The 15,199-nt window shown below is 38.9% G+C and overlaps 1 protein-coding gene across 1 annotated transcript in view; it reads right to left on the bottom strand.

Moving 5' to 3' along the window:
* Positions 1-15,199, bottom strand: part of TENM4 (teneurin transmembrane protein 4) — a 348,330-nt gene that overhangs the window by 140,540 nt on the left and 192,591 nt on the right. Inside the window, exons 10-11 of the mRNA XM_026063905.1 lie at positions 11,633-11,827; positions 7,188-7,388 (exon numbers count right to left, since the gene is read on the bottom strand). Of these exons, the coding sequence (XP_025919690.1) occupies positions 7,188-7,388; positions 11,633-11,827 (396 nt within the window). The remainder of the gene's footprint in view (positions 1-7,187; positions 7,389-11,632; positions 11,828-15,199) is intronic.

The following is a 15,199-nucleotide window of genomic DNA, read 5'->3' as shown; positions in this document are numbered from 1 at the left end:
AAAGTAAGACCCTAAACAGATCCCAAAGCTGACAGAAGTTTGACGGATCTCCGATTGGCCAGTGGAATTCACCAAGTCTATTATCTCAGCTGTCAGTTTGTAAGTAGGAATTCACACTTGAAGCATAAGTAGTACTTTCTATTTTTGGGGGAGGTTTTCCCTCCTCTTTAGTGTGTCTTCTTCTGACCACAAAGATATTTGGACTTTCGAAGAACTGCACTCCCAGCAACAATAACTATAGTCCATCTTAACTACTACTTTTTTTTCTTCTCCAAAATAAGTTACTTATTATTTTCTAAACTACCTAAGGGTTTTCTTATACACATTTTCTATAATCAAGGGGAAGGAGAGTAAAAGGGCATTAAAATGAAAGCCTTCCTGAATACTTTTATTTCAAATGTTTTTACTGGTTTTAGTCTTTTATTTCATCTTTAATAAAATGCTTAAAAGACTTTAAAGTGTGGATTCATCTTGGGACTGGGTAGGCCAAAATCTCTACTCACAAACCCAGCCATATCAAATACTTTATGTTGTGTAATGATAGTTTCATGTTAACACTTTTAATTCTCTGGACTCATTTATTCCTTCAAAATTCACAAAGCAGATATCTGCTAGGCAGAGCCTCTGATAACCTGGTGTAACAGTGCTGGGCTGCACATACTTTATTCCCTCAGAGAGAAAACTTACTCCTCTGCACATAATTAAAATGGGGAAGATCACAAGTTCACAAATCAGCGCATTATGGTTCTGTATGGCTCATTCACAAATCCCTGCTGTATAAAACATCTCCTGGCCTTCAGTGAGTTCTAAAGGACCAAGTAAGGCCTTCAAAAGTAGGTTTGTAATATTGCTATTGAGCCAGAACAGATTTTGATAGTATCTTCTGAAATCTAGCTCTGAAGATTTTGTGCTACTGTAACAGCTATTGCTCCAGACAACTATTTTTGAAGCAAAAAAGCTTTACAGCTTTTATTACAGGGTAATGAGATGATCAAGCTACAGGCTGAAGGAAGATCATTTGAAGTGGCATTTGATAATCTGGCAGTGCCTGATATCTTTTTCTTAAGTCACCAAGATCCAAAATAAATGGTCGTTTATCAATTTCAGGTGTCGTGTCCTGTGGTTTAGTGCTCTTCCCTGTGTGTTTTGAAGCTAAGAAGAAAAAGAAAAGATAAACAAGTGACCTCTTGAGCATTACAGGGGGAGCAGCTCTACTCTATAGTGAGGTACAGACCTATTTTATGTGACAGTTGATGTAATATCCATCTTTTAAAGAGACATCCTTACTTATTAATGAAGAAAATGATGGTTTAAAGATGGACTTATGTGAGCATTTTCTAAGGATGAATTTTTATCTTGGTGGCCTTGGGCATGACTTAAATTTAACATGAGATTTTTTTTTTTGTAAGGTTGACACCAATGAGCCCAAGGGAATCAATTTTTATCACACATGTTGTGTTAATCCTGGTAACATTTCACCAATGGGATATGACATTGTCTAGTAAGATATATGAGATCTGTGTGTCTGTGTGTGTGTGTGTAATCTCCTGCAGAACTCCTGATGAGAAAAGGCACTGAGAAAATAAAGATGCATTTGCTTTGGCCTTCCTCTTTAAAAGTTCATCCTTCTTGGTCTCCTTATCTATTAACTGGAATACAGAAAAGCTGCCTGCTTAAATGAACTGAATAACTTAGTGGTGGGGCACTCTGTTGGGTGCTATCTAAAAGATTTCTTCTTTGTTAACTTAGATAACTAAATTGAAACTAGAAAAGATCAGCCAATATTTCAATAACACTATCAGTGGATACAGAATCTTCAATCTAATCATTTGTCAGTGGACTTGAACTGACCTATACTCAAAGTAAACAGGAACTTTTCCATTGACTTCAATGTGTTATGAATTAATTTATAAGAATATGGCCTCTCTGCAATCAGAGACATGCTGAGACATCAGAGACATTGCAGTCTGAAGCCCCTCCTAGACTGTTTTTAACAAAGCACAGAGGCTCAGAGGTGATTCTCTAATTTCATTTTATATGCCACAGTTCTGTAATTCCCTCTCTCCTGAGGAATCCATGACCATGATCATTGCTGAGTTTTCTACAGTTACTCAGCAGAACTGAGGATCTCTCAAAGGCTGAAAGCCAGACTCTTCCAAAGTAACATGAAGTACCCAAATGAGGAAGCAGCAGAGTCAATGAGGAATCAATTAAGCTCTCTTTCAGGGATTTCCACTTAACTATGATCTCAACGGCCCTCTGCAGCTGTTCTTCTTCTCTAGGACAACTATCCTGCTAAATTAGTCATGTCACAGGAAGTGCCTAAAGGCAGGAGGGGATGGTGTGAAACTGGGTTTAATCCAAAAACAAAATTTTCTGCCCACTGAAGATATTTATAACATTTCCAGCCAGAATAAGTATGACCAGGATGAGAGCTGCAGTGCTTAAAATCTTTCCACTCATCTCCAGGAGTGGAATTTACAAATACCAGCTGAGTGCCTAAGATTATGAAATAAATTCAGAGGATTTGGGAGCTGGGCCTGGGACTCCGTAGGCATGACCTGTAGATTCACTATTCTCAGCTTGGTGGGCAGACCATCAGGAAATGCTGAGGAGAGGAATGGTCTGAAACTCTGCTCCTGTCTTGGATGAAGGCACTTTGTGCGTTCTTCAGAAAGATGCTCAGCTGACACTAAGGTTCAGGGTATGAAAACCCTGTCTTCAACTTTTGCATCCCTTTGGATCAACCCAGCCAGTTTATTCTTTTATTCGAGATGATGACTGTCTGCAACCCATGCACTGATCTTGCATTTGGGATACTCTTACAAGAAATGGGAAAGCAGGTTCAATGGTTTCTCAGACTCAGGAGACACCTGCTATATGTGCCACACCAGAACTTTAGGAACTTAAGGTAGTTTTCCAATAGACAGTTCCAGGCGCTGAGACGTCTCAAAAGCTGAGCAAAGGTTCTCTGAAACACTGTATTAGAGCTAGATAATCTGCATTTGCCTAAGGTAAATCATAAATGCCTAAATATGTAGAACTTAGTTACTAAGTCTGGCAATAAATCACTGGAAAGTAGTATTTCCTCCATGTCACAGAGGGGGGAAAGGGCAGTCATAAAGTTAAATGATATGTCCTCAGAAAACACTGTTAGCAGCAGAAGTGGTGAGAGAAACTATGGATGGGATCAAACTACAGGCAGATTTAATGGAATATCACTATGCAAGCTCAGCCTAAATCTCTGGCCAGACACGCTCTCTTAGCCTTCTCAAAACGTGAAGTAAAACCTCATAACCTAAAACTTCTTCAGTGAGTCTCGGCTTCCATTTCCCAACTTTGATCACTAAATGTACAACCTATGATTCCATGTCTATTCTGACAATTCAGGATCACCAAATACAAAGCAATATTTCCCATTACTGCTCTTCTCCAGTCTACTTTTAAATGTCTGAAGTATTGCCTTGGATGTCAGCTGTGCATACAGTGAGTCAGTATCAATGAGCGATTGAGAAGGAATTCTTATCTATATGCGGTCAATGTACAGCCATCGTCAACTGTCCAGAAAAAAATCAGTATACTTATTATATAGAGAACACAATTTCTATTGCTGCTTTGTATAATCAAGTTTCAGATGATTCTAGTGAATACTGTGCATGTCAAGATGTCAACTACCAAACAGAGAACAATGTGAAGATCACTGCTTTAAATTTGAGGAGAGTAAAAGACAGCATTAGGTAACTTAATTCCTTTAAGAATGATTTTGGATCAAAACATAAAACTGTTCTTACGCTACTAGGATTTTACTGATTCATCAGTGAGATCCTCTTGGGAAATGGTGTCTTTCCCCAAAAGCAGATAACCTGACTCACCTGTTCATTTCACTACACTTAAATATGTCTTATGGTATGTGTTCTGTAGCCCCCTGATTAGCCAGAAATATTTGGTTCGATTTAAATAGGTTAAGAGTGAGATTTTATCACATAAAAAAAATTTCATGTTGCAGCACAGGTCATTTCCTTCTTCCCATAAGAGGTTAAGGGCTGCCCTATAAGGACTTCATTAGTTGCTGTTCTTGGAGAACTAGGTCCTTTGCTAGGGCTCATTAAGAGGTGAGGGGAGATGGCTCACCAAAAGCCTGGGATACAGAGGACCTGTGATTGCAGGCTCTGGAGAAAAGGGGTTAGCATGAGTGGTTCCTTAATTATCCCTCTTGTACTAAGCATTGCCTTGGACTGTTTAACTGAACTGGGTTATAAAGGCCTTTTTTCATTTGCCTGTACAACAGTAGTACTAGGATGCAAAAAGGAGGGGGCTTTATTCTCTCCAGGGAGAACTCAAAATGCCTCTTTTTCTTCTGACTATAGGTTATCACTGGACTTAGCTCTGCACCCTTCACAACAAGATTTTTTATATTTGGGAATCTTCCAAAAAAGAACTGCATGCTAAGGAAACGGGGACCCTGAAAAACATGAAAGAGTGAAGCATGTTTAAGAGGAATTTTTCCTGCTAAAGAGTGAAAAATTTGAAATAATGTGGCAGCAGCCCTGTCTCAAACCATACTGGCAGTGGACACACACATTAAAGCAAAAAAAAAAAAAAAAGGCACATCATTAATTCTTTCTACAGTACAGTGCAGGGCAGAATTCAAAACAAACTGAATTGCGCTGCTGGTCTTTGATGACACAGGCTAACTGGAATGAAAAAAGAGATAGACCAACAGGAAACAGGAACCTCTGTAACATTATTATCTTGTTAAAAACTAACGGGTTTATCCAGCAATCTGCGATCATCTTAGATTGCCATCAAAGGCAGGTGAAATCTACCTACTTACCTGAAAGATTTAGAGTCTAAAGTGCAGAGACAGTCTAGTCTGACTTTCCACATATGACAATCCACAGACTTTCACCTAGCTGCTCCCATGCTGACTGATAACTTCTAAACGAATACAGCATAACTTCCAGACAGATATTAGTCTTGACTTGAAGGTTTTAAGAGCTGGAAAACCCACAGTGTCTTCTCACAGTTTATTCTGGGTTGCAAGATAATTAGGCTGTTCTTAGAATATACTTCTCAATGTGGATTACAAACACAGGGCTGTCCTTTGGCACAAGCACCTGCAGCCACAGTCCTATAGTTTTCACTGGGACATAACACAATCCTAACTGCTTTCCTGAACTGACATTGATTTATCCAAACACTTAATTCTTTCACTTAATAATTCTTCCATTCTGTTTGTTTCTGTTTCATAGGACAATAAAATCCGTCCCCTCTAATTCCTTCTACAGAACCTCTACCTCACTGGGCTGTGTTGCTCATAATAACATTCTTGCTCACTGTATTTTAATCATGCAAAAAGAGTGCCACACATCCTGTGAGTAAATCTGTCTTTCAAATCAAGTCATCAATTCAGTGGAAAGGTTTGGGTTAGAAATAGAAGTTTACAAATCACCTTAGTTGTGATTTTAGCTGTGAGGCACAATAACCTGAATGTTACAAGCAACTCTGTGAAGAAAAAGGTCTTGGAATGATGCTCAAGTTTGTCTCAAATAACCTCACATTGCCAAAGAAAGTTTGCACTAGATGGATTTATAAAAGCAGTATAAGGAAAGCTTATAAATCATCTATACATGACCCTGCAGGTTAACAAAGAGAAAGTGATTTCTGTTTGTGTGCAGAAAAGAACATTTTTCCAAATCCATCCCTGCAATCCCCCAAACTCCACATAAACTCAAAATAATGACTCAATTATGAATCATGCTACAAAATCACTAGAAATACACTGCTACCCTTCTCCTTTCCGTGGTCTTATAAATGAACTCATAGAGTACTGAACTGAAGATGTTAATATGGGGAAAAGAACAGTTTGTCAGGAAATTTATCTTCCTGTCAATGCAGAACAGCTTCCCTCCCTATATCTGTAAAAGTTTTTGGTCAATCTATTTTTACATATACCAGTCAAGTGCGCCTCCTCTTTTTCTGGATTCTTCAGTCCAGTCATCTTTACCATAGGACAAGATTCCTAACATCTAACCTCAATATTTATTTTAGAAAAGCTTTTCTTTTATATCCTTTGTATCAGCTTATTCAGTTCATCATTATCAGTCAAAGTTAAAATACTCTTTTAAAATACTTGTAAGCAGTTAACCTGATTCCTTTTACACATTACAGTAATTCCTCAGTGAAAATGTTGTTTATGCATTTTTGCTTCTACATCCACTCTCTTAATAGTTTTTGTTGCTGTTGTTGTTGCTTTGCTGCAAATTCATTTCATTTCATTGCCAGTAGTGAGGTGCCCTCGATTTTTGGCCTAGTTCCACCTCAGCTGTGTAAGGGTAAAGAGGCTATAACTGCTGCGGTCTCTTATTTGTGAGCACAGCATGCAGAACAAAAGGTAAAAGAGGAATGCTCCATAGGTCCTGACTATCTAATTTATTATAGTATTTCTCAATGTGTCATCTAAAAGCTAACTATATTTGGAAGAAAAGTGAAAAGTGAAAAGGCTTCTAAAGAGTTTTTCTTAAGCCTCCATTTCAGGTACTTGATGCAGATTTTGAGAAAGGTTGACCTTTAGCTAAGGAATGAAGAAAGTTTACAGTTCCAAATCTCTACACAAAACTGCCCATAACAAATCTGTCTCCTTGGTAGGTGCCTGTACTATGAAATACTTCTACTTAGCTATCCTTTTGCTTAATACAGGACAGTGCTTACATTTTGTTTCCATATCATCCTCTTCTAGCTGAGCCTAGAAAATCATGGCCTTCAAACTCCAATGGGAAGCAGGACCTGAAAGACTGCCATCTCTTTTTTGTTGTTTGCAGAAACCTAAAGGATATTTGATCATCATCTCCTAAAAATAAAAGCACACCCTTTGGTGGCTACTGGGATTCATCAAGAATTAACACCAGAACAAGCGGTTATAGGTAAACCATCAATTACATTCATATCAATAAAACGAACAACAGCACCTAGGTGGCTTTAATGGGGTTATTTATTACCTTGCTCTTTACTCAGAAATGGAAGCAGAATTATTTATGTAGTTGAGCTATGGCATTTCTGCTTCCAGTCATGCCCTACATGTGCTTTACTGGAACTCATTTGCAGCACTATTGTTGCAGATCTAGGTCTGAATATTTTACAAAGTTTAAATAACATGGAAAATAACAGTAAGGCACTGCTGACGTTACCGATTGAACAATCATGTCCAGTCCAGTTGGGATCACAGCTGCAGAGTCCAGTATCTGGGAGGAAGGTCCCATGTCCAGAGCATTGGTCCAGACAAGTGGCTCTTGGGGTCTCACAGTTTGTTCCTCCCCAGCCAACAGAACAGTGGCATTCTCCTCGCACGCACACGCCTCGTCCCGAACACGTAGGATCCATGCAGTCCACTGCAGGAGAGAAAGAAGAGGAAGCACACGGGGGAAGCAAATGGGAACTTCAGAAACAATCTATCAGATTGCCATAAACACAGATTTACTTATAGAGTATCTCATGGCTCCATCAAGAAACTGAAGCCCTACTGTGCACCAAGACACGGTTACCTCTAAACAGATGCATCACACAAGAAGATATTGTCCTGGAAATGCAATGAGAGCTAAAACACTTACCTGAAAAAACAAACAAAAAAATTAAGATGAAATCCATTCTTTTATCCAGGCATATATTAATAAATGATCTTTCTAAAAAGAATAGGCAAATATCAATTAAGATTAGAATAAGAATAATACTTTCTTGTACATATACTGTGCCTCCATTTATTCCATTATAATAACCTAAATTACTATTATTAATGAACTCAAAGCTGAGCTCTGGTTTTCTGAGAGAGAAATTTCTACATAAAGATTCAGCAGAAATTCAACTCCTGATTCAGCAAAACACATGCTTAAATTGAAGAATGTGCTGAAGTCTATACCGATTTCACAGATACACATGCATGAATTTCAGATTAAACATATGCTTAGACAGTTTTTTGGGAAAAGGATTAAAAATAAACTATATATATTATTGGATATTGTTATCTTCTGTTTGTATTTTTGAACAATGAATATTCTTTTTAAATGGCCTTTTTTAAGAAGAGGCATTTTCCTAACAAGGTTGGAGAACACTCAGTTGGGTGTGCTGTATAAGAAGAACGTGCACTAAAGGACTTAATATACTGCAGTGTGATTCCTGAGTTAAGTGTTTTGTTGGCAACTGTCAACTCCTCTGCCCATGGGGGAATTTTACCCAGCAAAAGAAAAATATGAAACGCCCCAAACTCCCTCCTAAAAAAGGACTGGAGGAGTTGATCATCTATTTATATATAAGAGTATATAGGAGAAGCTAGAGAAATTCTTCCCATCTCTTGCAACGGTGTGTGGCAGTGCCCTGGGGATCAGTGACAAGTGTCAGTCTGGCTAAGCAGCAAGAGGAAAGCTGTCCAGCTGCTGGCTTTAACAGAAAAGAGCAGAACATGGCCACTGCACACACGGCAGGTTTGAGCTTCATTTTTTTTCCTCTAAAAGCTAATGAGAATTCCAATGACCTGTTTAAGATCCAGAAACCTTAAAAAGAAACACAACAGCTGCTCTGATAATTCCCTGGATTCACAAAACCTTGTGACTCTGACAAGTAATGGCTCAGCAATTACTATCCCAAGGCATGCGAGAGTATTTTCTGTTTTGTTTGATTCCTGGAGCCCTGCTCATGGCTGGAAAAACCCTCGAAAATTGTAAGATGCTGGAAAGGATGAGTCTATAAATCTCCTTCACTGTTCGTGAGCTGGGAGCAAGGGTGCCAATTTTAGCATGAGACCCTTGGAGCCCTGGCCCTGTTCTTCCTTGGCAGTAATAAGTACGAAAAGGACTAAGGAAGAGACTAGCCGAATCCTACGTTCTCAGCAGATGGTTTGAACGCAGAGAACAAAGATCACGGGCTAACTGACAAGAGGCTACCTCCAGGCAATTAATCATCCCCTCCGAAGGTCAACTGGGAAAAAGGTGAGTTTTACAGGGGGCTCCATCATAGGGGGCAGACAATCTGCTATCTCAGCTCCAACACAGAAGATTATAGGAGGGGAATGTGCATGTCAGAACCCCCCATTTATCATAATCCCAAGGCCATTTTTCATGTTGAAATGAGCCCTTTCAGAAAATGTCACATACAATGGCGACTTTAATCTCAGCCTCACTAGCTGTATCTCTTTAGGCTTTCTGCACCATGGCAAGGGCCCTGGGACAGGATTAGGGGCTTCTGCTTTCTTCTTAAGCAGTTGCTTAGTGGATTTGGGATACAATGGTATATTTTTAGGGAGTTCTGCTTGACAAATTTAGCTGCTCAGCTCTGGGAAAAGTAGAGATGGGGAGTGAGGGAGGAGGACAGAGCTCACAAAATTGACTATACTTGAACAAAAATCCCCAGAGTTTTGCATATGTCTGTGTTGCTGCTTGGTAAATGTCCCAAATGGTCTAATTTCTGGTTGGAAAATGCCCCATTTATAGTTCAAACCTTGTGCAAAACCTTTGCCAGGGAGATAAATCATGCAGCAAGTAAGGCTAGTGCAGATACAACACTTTTCCCCAACATGCTTCATGCTTCATTGGTCACACAAGTTATTAGGCTTATTCAGTACCCAAAGAGTAACTTCTCATTTTTCACTGCTTAAATTTGCTCCCCTCCCTTTAATGTCCTGCTGGCTTAGTCCATGCCTTATAAAATATGGGCCAATAAACTAAGGAAGGAGAAAAGAAAAACTCATGTAAGATTGTTGGCTGATGTTTTATAAACATTGTTGAACTACTACAGGGGGGGAAAGAAAAGAAAGAAGAAACACTGGAATGAAAACCCATTATAAACATAGAGTAAGCAGTGAAGCTACAAGAACTGAGAAATAATAAAAAGTAATCAATACCAGATGGCCCTTCTTAGAAGAGAAATTAAAAAGCAAAAGCAATTTAAAAAATAATATAAATCAACTTTTTTACCAGATTTAAAAATACATATATATCCTGAAGATTTCCCACATGGCATATTTCTGACTTATTTCCCCCCGCCCCAACACAACACAAATTATGTCTTGAATACCAAAAATGAATGCATACTAAGAAAAATACTAAACAGCTCATAAGAAAAGTCATGTTCTCTTTGTTCTTTTTTCTTTTTCAAGTTTCTACCTAGTGGGACTGACACTGTCCCCTGCTACAATGATAACATAAAATAACTAATTGGAGGCTAGCTTTTTTGCTTTAAAGCCAAACAAGGGACAAGGGAAAAGAGGTTCCTGTTAGAAAAAGTGCAGATCTTACTCTGAATTACGCACATTAAACATGTCTAGCTGAAGGCAAAATCAGTGTTTTTCCATTTCTGTTTAACCACTAAAGGTATGGTCTAGTAAATAAGAGGTCTAAGGAGGTGCTTTAAAGATATTTCAGTAGTCACCATCTTTGGCTTTACATGCCCCACAGCTTCATTGAACTGTGCTTTCTTAAGGCAAAATTAAGCTCTCTCCAGAGATGGCTTACTGATATAGAGCTGATACTGTCTTCATCTCTAACATTTACTGACACTGAAGCCATGTAATGTCAGAGATGTCCCACTCCAATACATTTGATGCATCAAAAGAACTGCTAGATTAGATGCCATTTGAATGTCTGAATCCACTTCAGCTTATTTTCATTGTCCATTAAATAAAGTCATTTCAGATAAATCTTTAACCTACACTCACTAAGACAACCATAAATTATTCCAAGTGATAGCAATTCTTACAAGTATATCAAAGGGATGTCTTAAGTCTACCAGGTGGTAAAGGGGCCTTATATGAGCATTCATAGAAGCATAATTTAAACATAATTATTTTTCAGATCCTCTGCATAGAATTTTGGGAATAATTTTCAAAAATGCTGAACATTATTCTGTAAATCAGTTGCTTCTGGAGGTATTTTATAATGGTTGGCATGATTTGTAAACTTAAAAAACTGTCCACTTTTTCATTTAGCAATAAGAAGCAGTCACAGACTGCGCAARATAAAGGTTTATGGTGGCAGGTGACTTCCTTCAAAAAAAGATTAAGGTAAGTGCTAAAAGTCACTGTATTCCGAGTCACAAAACTAAATGCAAATGAAGAATGTTTGGGGGCTAATGTGAAAAAAAGCTATGGAAGAGCCATTAAAATAACATCTGATTTTGAAGCAGAATTTAATTCAAGTCTTGAACATTTCTAAGCTTTTAAAGCTGACAAGAATCAGGGACTTTTTCTCATACTCCACCATTTTTTATATGTAAGCAACTGAAATCACTTGGCATAGCACAGCAGAGAAGAAAGCACTGTAAAAGTAATTATACGTTTAGATGTGTAAATGGAAACGATGTTTTAATAAGAACATTTGAACATATGATTAGACATTCTGGTCTTTCAACTAGATTTGTCTATCTATCTGAAGAGTTTGATGGCTTTTCATCCAATTATTGAACAAATATGATAGATAATGACAATTTATTACAACATATCATTTTTATGTTGCATCCATCTATTGTATCTCTAAGGTGCCTATTACTGTTCTGTTTAAGTGCCAGTGCTATTCAGAATTGCCTCCATCCATGTAATTATATAACAACAATCAAAACAAAAAGCAAATTGAATGTATCTTGAAAATACCTTCTTCACAGCTCTCCCCCTTGTATCCTGGGTTGCAGATACAGGTCCCCATGATGCATGTGCCATGGTTATTGCAGGAGACATCAATGCACTGGTTGGTGGGGACATCACATTCTGCTCCTTTCCAGCCACTGTGGCACAAGCACCTTCCCTTCATGTACTGTCCATTTCCACTGCACAGCACTGGGCAAGAAGCTGGGGAAACGTAACAGAAATCACATTAAAACACAACTGTACATGACTCTCACTTCAAAAAGGAGCACAAGAGCCTGGGACTTCTGTTCTTCATAAACACTCTTCAGTGAGGTATGCTGTTTTCTTTGGCAAGGCCAAGTCTTTTATGTAGATGACACTCAGCTGTTAATTGTATTATCCTATGGATGTTTTAAATGAACAAACAGCGCTCTTGAGTCAGAATACCTCTTTGCTCTGTCTGTGATACTTTCTGTTACTGACTAGACTCAGACCTTTATCTTATTCTGACTTTGGGTAGACTGGAGTCTTTTTTCAGCAGCACCATTGACCTTAAATATCTTATCGCTATACCTGACACACTGCCAGACTTCAGACTTTCCTTGACACTTCCTCTGCTCCAGACCTTAGCTGTACACAAATCACTCCTGTTTTGCTGCTGTAATTGTTGACTTTACAGTCCTCAGTTTCTGTGCTCATGAGAATGCAGAATGCCATGTTCAGACTATTTCCCTAATTTACTTCATGTCATACCATCACCTGAATGTCCAGCCCCCTTTTATGGCTATTACTTCCACCGGACTCCATTCATCATCAGACACAATGCAAAACTGGCCTCTGATCTTTCCAGCCTTTCTGTAATAAAAGTTCTCCAAATATATCCTCTGATCTTTATATGAGTTTATAAATGACTTTGCAATTGTGCTTTTTTTCCAGTAAAATCAGCTGATTCGCATGGCCAACCAGCTGCAGGATTTCTTCCCTGTGATAAAGAGGAGAAGAAGAAGTCAAAAAGCTCAAGCTGTGGCATGGTGGATCCCAGCATTAAGTGTTTTCTGAGCTATCTCAGGAAAATGTCAGGCAGAGTGGATGTTAGGAAGCAAAGGATATAGCAGGCTTCTCAAGCAAGGAGAGAGCATCAGAGACCAGACCAAAGCCTCCATTACCAAAACTCTGGTAACTGGTGCTCTGTAAACTTTCTTCAGCTCCTCTCTGATGATACGTTCTCCCTTTGCCATGCTGTTATTTTCCACATGTGCCATCTTAGGCTCCCTTTGTCCCTTGTTCTGATTTTTCTAAGAGAGCTATCCATTTCTGTCCTATTTCCTTAAAAACAGTAGCCTTCCCCTGTTCACTGCCCCTTCAAAATCTGCTTGCTTAAGTTCTGTTCTCTTGAATTTCATGTCACTGAAACTCACCTGCAAGGACATATATTCAACCCAGACTTCTCTGGTTCACTGTCACACATTACCCTTAAGTGAGAGCAGCTGGGCTTCTCCTCTGCCCCTTACAAAGGCAGTTTATGAACGTTTTTATGAAGGACACTAATGTGAATGGAATATTCCATTCTGCTTTTTAACTCACCTGTCTTAGGCATGTGATTAATACAATGAACCTCTTTTGCTTCATTCCTGACTCTGAGTACAGGCAGGAGGAGGTAGTAACAGTGGTTAAAGGAAACGTTCCTCCATTTCTCTTACTACCTTTTCAGTTAGTAATCACACAGTGCCTACCCAACGTTGCTTTTCACKTATCATTATAGGCAAGTCTGTCTGAGTGTTACAGAGCTATAGCAACCTCAGTACAATGCAAAGCATTGCCAGCTCTGACTCTTAAACCAGTTTGATATGCAATGAACTATATTTGCCTGACTAAAACAAAAGAGGTTTAGAAAAGAAAGGAATTTGGCAACTGCTGTTATTCAAGAGCCCTCTGTTCACCTTAAAGAAAGCACAATGGAATGGTGTGTTTCAAGTGCATCATTTGCAAGGAGATGTCTACTTATACAATACAAGACATAAATTGTTTAAGATACACTGTGTTGTATACATGGTTCACAGCAAACCCACTCTGTAATTTAACTTTTCAGCTAGACTGATGGAATTTTCCGCCCTCCTGTCTCAAATTTCAAATGCTCGGTAATGGAGCCTGTTCTTTGAAGGTACTGGAAGAGGATAGCCTACAGCTCTTTTCAACAAGAAGGAAGAATAATTGCCTTTAACCAGTGAGAGGTTGCTGAGAAAGACTTACATGTTTTCTGACAAGACAGCTGATCACTCAGTGCAAGATCAGATAAATTGCTGGCTATCTGCAATAAAACTGCTACTCTGTAGAGATCTCCATGGAGAACACCTTCAGCATAACCTGGAAAGTGCTGCTGCAAATGTCAAGGCAATGGCAAGAACAAGATCTCTTTTGTAACATACCGTAATGAATAAAGACAAAAGAGATTTCTGGATTTTTTCCACTGCTCCCTGTGCAACTCTTTTCTATATATAATGATACATAATTAATGTTTGATCATTCAGATTCCATTCCAAGAAAAAATATCTAAGAGGCCTAAATTACAGTAATTCTCTAGGGTGGTTACGGTAGCCCAAATGCCCACCACTTTTCCTGGAAAGTTTAGCATCAGAGAACAAGATTATTCATTTATTTGTTTGTTCAAGGTTTGTGTGTTCAAGGAGGTTTTTAGAAGGTCCTAGAATATATCTAGTGATTTGTTCCCATCTATATTGTTTAAAATAATTGGCTAACAATACATTAATAATTAACTGTTATTTTTATAACAAGAGCTCCTCATCCCTTCTTGCAATTGTTACAGCCCTCCCCAAAAGGAGAACCAAAAAATATGGGCTTTGCAGCATGCACTGAAGGGCTTTCTGTTCCACAATTTCCCATCCATTTGGATGGTGAATTACACGGTGGAATTGAAACAAAGAAACACCCAGGATATGTGGGACCTAGAAATCCTGTAGTGGGACATGCTTATCTGAGGATTACTTGTCAGTACAGGAACAAATATATTGCGGCAGACAGATACTCTAGCAGTCTTATACACACTGCAGTTGCTGCCCTCTGAGGGGTTTGTAGGTCAAAAGCAGCATCTTAGATTCCACTGAAAACAAATAGGAAGTCAATGCTGGGGCCCTCGTATCTCATGTTCATGGCAAGACGATCCATTTAACAAGCCCACTGGATGGAAATGCATACACAAATAGCATTTTGAGACGCCAGGTATTAACCTGTTCTCCTAAAGGCAGACACTGATCCGGACCCAGATGATTTTGAACCAAAAGATTGACTCAAATAAGAGGTGTTCAAGTCAGCCAGAGTAAGCAATCTTGTGAAATGGGAGATACTCATGTGGCTCAACTTAAGTGCCTCAGCAGGCTCTGTATATAACCCGTGAGGGGAAGTAGGCTCCTCTGAAAGTGGATTCAGAACAAAAGATTAAGTATTCTGACTCACAATGAAGGAGCTTCTCCTCCACTGGCTCCGCAGGGAGCCTTGGGGGACCGTGCCTCCAAACTTGAGCCCCTAAATAAAGTTAGGAGGTGTGAGTAGGAATAGGCTGTGGAAGGTGAAAAATTY

The sequence above is a fragment of the Apteryx rowi genome, unplaced genomic scaffold (assembly GCF_003343035.1).
Source record: "Apteryx rowi isolate R43461 unplaced genomic scaffold, aptRow1 scaffold_101, whole genome shotgun sequence".
Lineage (NCBI taxonomy): Eukaryota > Metazoa > Chordata > Aves > Apterygiformes > Apterygidae > Apteryx > Apteryx rowi.
Note: the sequence above shows the minus strand (reverse complement) of the source record. Positions and strands in the feature narration are given on the sequence as shown.